At 40.9% G+C, this 10,177-nt stretch overlaps 1 protein-coding gene across 3 annotated transcripts in view; it reads left to right on the top strand.

The window, feature by feature from the left end:
* The first annotated feature begins 3,469 nt into the window (after nucleotides 1-3,469).
* Nucleotides 3,470-10,177, top strand: part of grid2 (glutamate receptor, ionotropic, delta 2) — a 1,199,099-nt gene continuing 1,192,391 nt past the window's right edge. For all 3 annotated transcript variants that reach the window (XM_061901055.1, XM_061901073.1, XM_061901064.1), the window contains exon 1: nucleotides 3,470-4,187. In XM_061901055.1, coding sequence (XP_061757039.1) covers nucleotides 4,100-4,187 — 88 coding nt within the window. In that variant the 5' untranslated portion in view covers nucleotides 3,470-4,099. The remainder of the gene's footprint in view (nucleotides 4,188-10,177) is intronic.

Raw genomic sequence — 10,177 nt, 5'->3', positions numbered from 1 at the left:
TATATATATATATATATATATATATATATATATATATATATATATATATATATATATATATATATATATATACATATAAATATACATAACATTATCATCACAGTCAGTTTTTAAAAATAATAATAATAAAAAAAAAAGAACAATAGTGTTACAGTGGCTTACAGTTATAAGGTGGGCAACACATTGTGTCCAATATTTTCCACAAATATAAAATAAGTCATATTTTAGGTTAATTTATACTTTAAAAAAATACAAATAATGGTTCCATACTTCTATATATGACTCATTCTAATCTAAACTAGGTGCAATTTTTTCGACTGACATAAATTCCATTGCTAGTGTATACCAGTGTTATGGTTTCGGCTGGGGCTTGAACTCACGACCTACCAATTTCAGGACTAACACTCTAACCACAAGGCTAATTGGTATGGGAAAATTCACATATTATTCGCTCTTAGGATCGGCCCTCTGATGGCAGCCATAATTGTGATGTGGCCCTCAATGAAATCAGGTTTACAAAGAATAATAATATTTCCGAATGTGATATTAAATTCAAGCTTCAAAAGCAAAAGAATGGTACAAAAGTTCCAACCTTGAAAATGAGAAACTCGCCTCATATCAATATTTTTAAATTATAATAATCAATTTTCCTTCATCAATGGATGGAACCTCCTGAAGCGTCTCCCTCTTCAGCCCCCCCCCTTTTCCTTGGACTGGTCCACACCCTCACAAAGACTCATTGACCACAGACTCGTAGGACTTGTGTTTCTTTTGCTTTAAAGCGAATAAACGCTTCTTCAGTTTCGCAGAAGCATCCGCTCGTGACGTTCACGCACGCAATCGACATGGGTTTTTGCACGGAGTGAGACCGAAGCTGTAACATTTACCCATCCATCCATCCATCCATTTTCTACCGCTTGTCCCTTTTTGTGGTAGTGGGGGGTGCTGGAGCCTATCTCAGCTGCATTCGGGCAGAAGGCGGGGTGACACCCTGGACAAGTCGCCACCTCATCGCAGGACCAACTGTTAGAATATACTTGGTGAGTATGCTTAAAGTTCGTTGCTATAGCTATTAGCTATTGTGCTTAAGCTGTACTTTTTCTATCTGTGCAAGGACAAAAACATATTGTCTGAGGGGTGGCCTCATCTGCAGATGTTATCTTTATTTTAGCCCACTAACAGCCAAGGACTTCAAGGACCTCAACGCAGTTAAGACGACAGCACGCAGACGAAGCAGAGACAAGGCGAAATCACAAGGACCCAGCAAATTCCGTCACGTATTGCGCGTCCTGGACCTGCTTTGCATAATATATGTGACCACTCCTTTTAGAGGCGGCCTCAGTGATGTTGACTGTGGAACTCCTGAATAAATAGAGGGACGTGGGAGCTGAACCATAGAGCGTAGGGCAGGCCTTGACAATTATTTTGACTCGGGGGCCACCTTTATAGAAAAAGAAGTATCTTGGGGCCGGTATATCTATTTTTAAGAACACTGATACAAAACCTCACAATAGTGTCTGATTGAATGCTAAAAACAGATCGCCTTAAAAATACGTAATGGAATTTTAACTTTTTCTATGAAGGATAAAACAATGAATAGTGACAAAATATGAATGTCACACCCCTTGTCGATCGACATATTTTACAATCGAGTGAAACGCGACAAAAATGCAACAAAGACTGAAATATGAACGCGAAAGGTACGACATAAACTCACCTTTAATCTGACATATCTGATATATCACTAAGCTTTAGAACTTTGTTGTAAAAATCCCCTTCCGCGTCTGTGGAAGCGCTTCCTGCCCACCCTGCTTGGTGCCTCCTCTGAGCTGCTGTGACGTAGATTACCATAGTAACACATTAGATTACCATAGAAACTGGTATATTATCCAAAAGCACAGATTCCAACCATTGAAATACGTTGTATTGTTCGGTTACGGTCATTAGAAAACATGACTGCATATCATGATGGGAGCTACATTTTCAAACGTGAATGATCTAAAAAAAAGTATTTGGGAATGTCCAGCGGGCCAGAGTGAAAAGCTTAACGGGCTGCATGTGGCTCCCGGGCCTTAATTTGCCCAGGTCTGGCATAGAGCGAGACTGTGATTAAGAGTGCAGCACCATGCGTTCTCCTCATGAGCTAAATCGAACTCTCTGCATGGTTCCTTGCTTCTTGTCTGTTTAATAGATGTCATCAGTGTTTCAACCTGACACCAACACAGATAGACAGACAACATTCACACTCACATTCACACATTAGGGCCAATTTTAGTGTTGCCAATCAACCTATCCCCAGATGCATGTCTTTGGAGGTGGGATCACGGGGACGGCGTGGCAAAGTAGGGAGAGTGGCCGTGCCAGCAAGGGTTACTGGTTCAAGCCCCACCTTCTACCATCCTAGTCACGTCCGTTGTGTCCTCGAGCAAGGCACTTCACCCTCTCTCCAATCTGTCATTTGATCAGATATTTATATATATGTTTAGCGCCGTGCATGGCAGCTCCCGCCATCAATGTGTGAATGTGTGAATGGGTGAATGTGGAAATAGTGTCAAAGCGCTTTGAGTTCCTTAAAAAAACACACGCAGTCCCGGAGAGAACATGCAAACTCCACACAGAAACATCCCGAGCCCAGGATAAAAACTCAGGACTACTCAGGACTTTCGTATTGTGAGGCACATGCACTAACCACTGTACCACCGTGCTGCAACATATACCCCTGACCTGTCAATCTTTGAGTGTTCCAACAAAAGAACACGGGTGGAGTCTAACCATAATGTTGGGAGACACGATAACAGTGAACGCCATGAGATTCTGTCTCCAAGCATTTGAGCGGAACTGTTAACAGTCATGGCTTCACTGTGGAAGAGGGGTTAGTGCGCCTGCCTCACAATACGAAGGTCCTGAGTAGTCAGGGTTCAATCCCGGGCTCGAGATCTTTTTGTGTAGAGTTTGCATGTCCTCCCCGTGAATGCGTGGGTTCCCCACTTCCATAGACATGCACCTGGGGATAGGTTGATTGGCAACACTAAATGTTGTCTATCTGTGTTGGCCCTGCGATGAGCTGGCGACTTGTCCAGGGTGTACGCCGCCTTCCGCCCGATTGTAGCTGAAATAGGCACCAGCGCCCCAAGCAAACCCCAAAGGGAATAAGCAGTAGAAAATGGATGGGATGAATGGATGTAAACAATCAAAGAGATTTTCAAATTGAACATGGTATAAAATCCTCAAAACTCCATGTGTGGCGGCCATCTGCCTCGAATAAAAAACGATCGAAGAGATAAGGATGCATCCATGGCGTTAAAAATGTCCTATTCATCAAGACTGTCTCTCTCTCTCGCTCTCTCTCTCTTCTCTTTCCCCCCCACACACACACACACACACACACACACACACACACACACACACACACACACACACACACACACACACACACACACACACACACACAATCAGGAGACACCTCCTCTCTCCCCATCCTCCGTGCGCGCCGGGGCTTAACGCGGGTACCCGCGTACAGATTGCGACTGACTGAGGCTGTGTGCACATCCTCATCATCCTCATCAGTGAAGACATCCTCTCTTCCGGGCTTCGGGGAATTTTTTTCGGGAATAATGCTACCCCTCACTTCTTTGGAGACCCAGAAGTGGAAGTGACCACGGGGAGACGCCTCCATCCAAATGGGAAGGATGGAAGTTTTGCCCCATTGAAGGCTCCTGTTGGATTGCGTTAACTGCATGGAGGAGGTACAAGTACGAGAAAGGCTGATTGTGTTCTAGCAAGGAGCTGCACGGTTCAGCATTGCCATCGCAGGCTTGCAGATTTTCTCCCTCCTCCTCCTATTCCTCCTCCTCCTCATCCTCCTTTGCTTCTCCGCTCGGATGCTGCCCGCCGTCTGCGCCTTTCGCGCCTCTTCTCTCGGACACGATATGATTTAACGCCAGGAGGGTCCACTTCCACTTCCACCACCCCCAACCCCCCTTCCATCCTATAGTGAAGAACTAAATGGACTAAAGGAGAAGATTTCCCCTTTTTTTCTTGGATCTGCTTTGATTTTTTTTTCCAACAGGGAGGAGACTACAGCATCTATTTGGACAACATGCGCGTTATTTGGGCTATGTTGCTTATGGCCGGCATTTGGAGCCAGGAGTGGAAGTGTGCGCTCGCAGACTCCATCATCCACATCGGTGAGTTCTTTCACATTTGCGCATTTTGCCTGCGCCTCCCATGCACTTTCAATTGAACTTAACATGCAGGAGTTCTCCTCCATGCACTGGTGGATCAATACCATCCCAGCAGGGTGCGACACAGCCCGAGCAAATGGAACAATGGTGCACACGACACGTGAGAAAACATGCGGTTGGTTACGACTATTATTGTAATTTGGTATGGGATGCGGTGATGCATAGGAAAGGAACACCGGTGGTGGCGGCGGCGCCCTCCACCTTCCTCCGCAGTGCCAGCAAAGAGAAGGGAATTAATCTCCGCTGCCTCGCGCCGCCACTCTCAAAGCGTGGCACTGTTGACTGTGGCGGCCAATTCCGGAGGTAATGTGCGTATCGTGGTGACACAACTTTAACCACGGCAACGGGCGCCAGTCCATGTGCACACATTAACCGGCTTATTGGGGGGGAAAAGGGCACTGCAGTTTTCCGGGTCCTGTCCCCTAAAATCTTTTGCAGTGAAGTGTCAGGCAATTGTTGACGTCCAAGGCCACCGCTTGACTAATCACTAATATGACTGGCTGTGGTTTGTCGTCGTCGTCGTCGTCAACACTACCAATGGAGTAGTGTTGAAAGCTCCTGTACGCTCCTGTTCGAGAGGGACATATTTCTCCATAAGGCAGGGTTGAAATCAAGCCAAAGTTGCCTGGCTGTGCACTAACATGGACACTATGTTGTTCCAGTCCTGTGGTGCTCTTAAATGAGGGACAAGTGGTGGCGCTGCAACCTCTTAGGTGGGCTACACACCGAGGAAAACATCCCCTTCTTGATTCCTAACAAGATAAGCGGCATAGAAGATGGCTGGACCGGTCTTTAGTTGTTTGTGCGGCCACTTGTTGCTAGGCAGAATTTTGCAGGACATAATCATTTGTGCCCCAAAAGACCAGCACAAAGGGGGCATTCAGGAGTCACGCTGAGGACGTGAAAGGTTTACCTGGCCAACAAAATTCAGAGGAAGGACAGAGAAAGGCGGCAGGAGACAAGCACCAACGCTAATTGGTACAAGAACATCATAATAAGGGTTAGGGCTGCAGCTGTTTATTATTTTATATATTTTTTATTAATCGAGTAATAGAATATAGCTTTATAGCTTAATAGCAGGGGTCCTCAAACTTTTTGACTCGGGGGCGCATTGGGTTAAAAAAATTTGTCGTGGGCTGGGCTGTATATGTATATGTATATATGTATGTATGTATGTGTATATGTATGTATGTATATATGTATGTAAATATTTATATATATGTTTTTTTATATATATATACAGTATAGATAGATAGATAGTACTTTATTGATTCCTTCAGGAGAGTTCCTTCAGGAAAATTAAAAAGTATATATATATATGTATATATATATATATATATATATATATATATATATATATATATATATATACATATATATATATATATATATATATATATATATATTCAGAGCGTTATATTCACGTTATCAATGGATATATATGTATATATATGTATGTACATTATGTATGTAAGTATGTATGCATGTGTATATATATATACATATATGTATTTATGTGTACATATATATGTATATTTGTATATGTATATATATAAATATATATATATATGTATACATATGTATGTATTTATGAATGTATGTATGCATATTTATATATACATATATACATTTATGTATGCATATTTATATATATATGTATGCTTGTGTATATATACATATATATATATATATATATATATATATATATATATATATATATATATATATATATATATATATATATATATATATATATATATATATATATATATATATATATATATTCAGAGCGTGATTATGTCACGTTATAAATAAAAAATTGCATATTTGGACAATATGATTTGCTTGAGTGGCAAAGAGACAGACAGTAACAAGCGGTAGAAAATGGATTAGAAAAGACAGATTTAAAAAAAATGATATATATATATATATATATATATATATATATATATATATATATATATATATACTTATATATATATATATATATATATATATATATATATATATACATATATATATATATATATATACATATATATATATATATATATATATATATATATATATATATATATATATATATATATATATATATATATATGTTTTTAAACTTAGGACTACCCGCGGAATTTTGGACGCTGGCGGGTTGTATCCAGCCCGTGGGCAGTAGTTTGGGGACTCCTGCTTTTTAGCCTCATTCTGTATTTTAAGGGAAAAAGTTGAAATCAACAACAACATTTTTGCTTCACATAACATTCATTCTATTTCACTATCCATACATTTTCTTCCGTTTGTTGGGAGTCCAGTTGTTACTTTGTCCAGCTCCTCCCAAGCGTTCCCAGGCCAGACGGCAGACATAGTCACCCCAAGAGAGTTATTTGAACACTAGGGAAACATATAAAGGTTTGGGTTACTAATAATCAATAATTCTGAGGTTATTGAGGGAAGACTCTTAGTTATTGGCTTACTGCTTGTATAATAAGGCCATGCAGAATAAGGCATTAATAAGTATGTAATAATGACTAATTAAGAGCCAATATGTTACTAATTTCCATGTTAATAAGTAACTGATTAATGATGTATATGTTTCCCATAGTAAAGTGTTACCAAAAAATGTACTATTTTCACTTTATCAGCACATACTTTGTATAAAAAAATCAGAGCAATCTGACACTTATTCTTCCTTTGTGGGTTTTTTTTAATCCAGTACTGTAGGCAAACAACACCACCTCCATTAGGAGACTTGCATTTATTTATGGGTGGCATTTACTCCTACTTAAGTACCAAGTCAGTTGAAGCAATGCATGATGGGACGCGGTACTCAATTGCAAGCGGTTTTAAGTGTATGTGTGTGTGTTTGTGGACAAAGGCAACCCGCTTCCACTCTCTTTTGGCCTTATTTGACTTTCTCCCCGCTAATCAATAGTTCATTTCCCTGCTTTGAATCACAACAAAAGGTTATCACTCCCTTCCTTTAAATGAAAAAAAAAAACCCCAAAAAAACAATACTGTCTCTCTCCCAGCCTTGCCAATCCATCTATTCTCGCTTGCTCAGCACAGCGCCTATAAGCCACATCATGCACCACTGCCACGAGGGCAAACACGTCACAGGAAGTGTTTCAAGGAAGTGGACGTGACATTGAGGAGCATGTGAGGATTTAGCGTGGACCTCTGTGTGTGTGTGTTCTTGTATTCCCACCCTTCTTGAGACATCAGCAAGGAAAAGTACCGTCCATATGAGGACAGGTGAACAAGTTTAGACCAAAATCATAGTCCCAATAAGGAATAAAACATTGCATCTAATAGAGAACAAAACATTAGAATCTGTGAACATTGCTCCAAAGTCAGGATTTGTTTGTTGATTTAATGTGCATACAAAAGTAAATAAACACTGACAGGTGCAAAGGCAGCTATGTATGATAACACAAGTGGGCAGCTAAAGAAGGATTTCCCTATTCATCCCCGAAAAAATCGGCCAGGTGGACAGCTGATATTACGACTTCCGGTGCTGACGTATAACAACCTGCATCCCATATGTGACCATAGGATAAACAAATACACTATGGTACTAAGACTATGCCCAAAGTGTGGCACAGGGAATATCTGCGGTGCGTGACTTTTTTGTGTGGATGTTTGTGTGCGTTCTTGTATTTCTACCCTTCTTGAGACATCAACAAGGAAAAGTACCATCCATATGAGCACAGGTGAACAAGTTTAGACCAAAATCATGGTCCCAAAAAGGAAGAAAACATTGCATCTAATAGAGAACGAAACACTAGATCTGTGAACATTGCTCCAAAGTCAGGATTTGTTTGTTGCTTTAATGTGCATACAAAAGTAAACACTGACAGGTGCAAAGGCAGCAATGTATGATAAAACAAGAGAGAAGCTAATGAAGGATTTCCCTATTCATCCCCGAAAAAATTGGCCAGGTGAACAGCTGATATTACGACTTCCGGTGCTGACGTATAACAACCTGCATCCCATATGTGACCATAGGATAAACAAATACCCTATGGTACTAAGACTATGCCCAAAGTGTAGCACAGAGAATATCTGCGGTGCGTGACTTGTTTGTGTGGATGTGTGTGTGTGTGTGTTCTTGTATTTCTACCCTTCTTGAGACATCAACAAGGAAAAGTACCCCCCATAAGAGGACAGGTGAACAAGTTTAGACCAAAATCTTGGTCCCAATACAGAAAACCATTTACAGAGCAAAATACTAGAGTCTGTGAACATTGCGCCAAAGTCAGGATTTGTTTGTTGATTTAATGTGCATACAAAAGTAAACACTGACAGGTGCAAAGGCAGCAATGTATGATAACACAAGAGAGCAGCAAAAGAAGGACTTCACTTTTCATCGCCGAAAAAATCGGCCAGGTGAACAGCTGATATTACGACTTCTGGTGCTGACGTTTGACAACCCGCGTCCCATATATGACCAGAGGATGAACAAATACACTACGGTACTAAGACAATGTCCAAAGTGCGGCACAGGGGCTATCTGCGTTCCGTGACTTGTTTGTGTGGGTGTGTGTGTGTTCTTGTATTTTTACCCTTCTTGAGACATCAACAAGGAAAAGTACCGTCCATATGAGGACCGGTGAACAAGTTAGGACCAAAATCATGGTCCAATACGGAAAACCATTTAGAGAGCAAATACTAAAGTCTGTGTACATTGCTCCAAAGTCAGGATTTGTTTGTTGCTTTAATGTGCATACAAAAGTAAACACTGAAAGGTGCCAAGGCAGCAATGTATCATAAAACAAGAGAGAAGCTAAAGAAGGATTTCCCTATTCATCCCCGAAAAAATCGGCCAGGTGAACAGCTGATTGTCCGACTTCCGGTGCTGACGTATAACAACCCGCATCCCATATGTGACCATAGGATAAACAAACACAGTATGATACTAAGACTATGCCCAAAGTACGGCACAGGGGATATCTGCGTTCCGTGACTTGTTTGTGTGTGTGTGTTTGTGTGTGTGTGTGTGTTGTATTTCTACCCTTCTTGAGACATCAACACGGAAATGTACCGTCCATATGAGGACCAGTGAACAAGTTAGGACCGAAATCATGGTCCCAATAAGGAAAAAACATTTAATCTAATAGAGAGCAAAATACTAGAGTCTGTGAACATTGCTCCAAAGTCAGGATTTGTTTTTTGTTTTAATGTGCATACAAAAGTAAACACTGACAGCTGCAAGGCAGCAATGTATGATAACACAGGAGGGCAGCTCAAGAAGGACTCCCTATTCATCCCCGAAAAAATTGGCCAGATGAACAGTTGATATTACGACTTCCGGTGTTGACGTATAACAACCCACATCCAATATGTGACCATAGGATGAACAAATACACTACGGTACTAAAACTATGCCCAATGTGCGGCACAGAGGCTATCTGCGGTGCGTGACTTGTTTGTATGTGTGTTCTTGTATTTCTACCCTTCTTGAGACATCAATAAGGAAAAGTACCGTCCATATGAGGACCGGTGAACAAGTTAGGACCAAAATCATGGTCCCAATAAGGAAAAAACATTTAGAGAACAAACTACTAGAGTCTGTGAACATTGCTCCAAAGTCAGGATTTTTTTGTTGATTTAATGTGCATACAAAAGGAAACAGTGATAGGTGCAAAGGCAGCTATGTATGATAACACAGGAGGGCAGCTAAAGAAGGATTTCCCTATTCATCCCCGAAAAAATCGGCCAGGTGAACAGCTGATATTATGACTTCAAGTGCTGACGTTTAACAACCCGCATCCCACATGTCAATGGGATGAACAAATACACTACGGTACTAAGACTATGCCAAAGGTGCGGCACAGGGGCTATCTGTGGTCTGCGACCCGTTTGTCATCGGCCTTCAGCACATTACAAAAAAAAATAATAAAGAATGTCTCACTTGCACCCTTGGTGGTGAAATCTAT

This window comes from Nerophis ophidion, linkage group LG01 (genome assembly GCF_033978795.1).
Source record: "Nerophis ophidion isolate RoL-2023_Sa linkage group LG01, RoL_Noph_v1.0, whole genome shotgun sequence".
Taxonomy (NCBI): Eukaryota; Metazoa; Chordata; class Actinopteri; order Syngnathiformes; family Syngnathidae; genus Nerophis; species Nerophis ophidion.
This window is presented reverse-complemented; position numbering and strand designations above follow the sequence as displayed.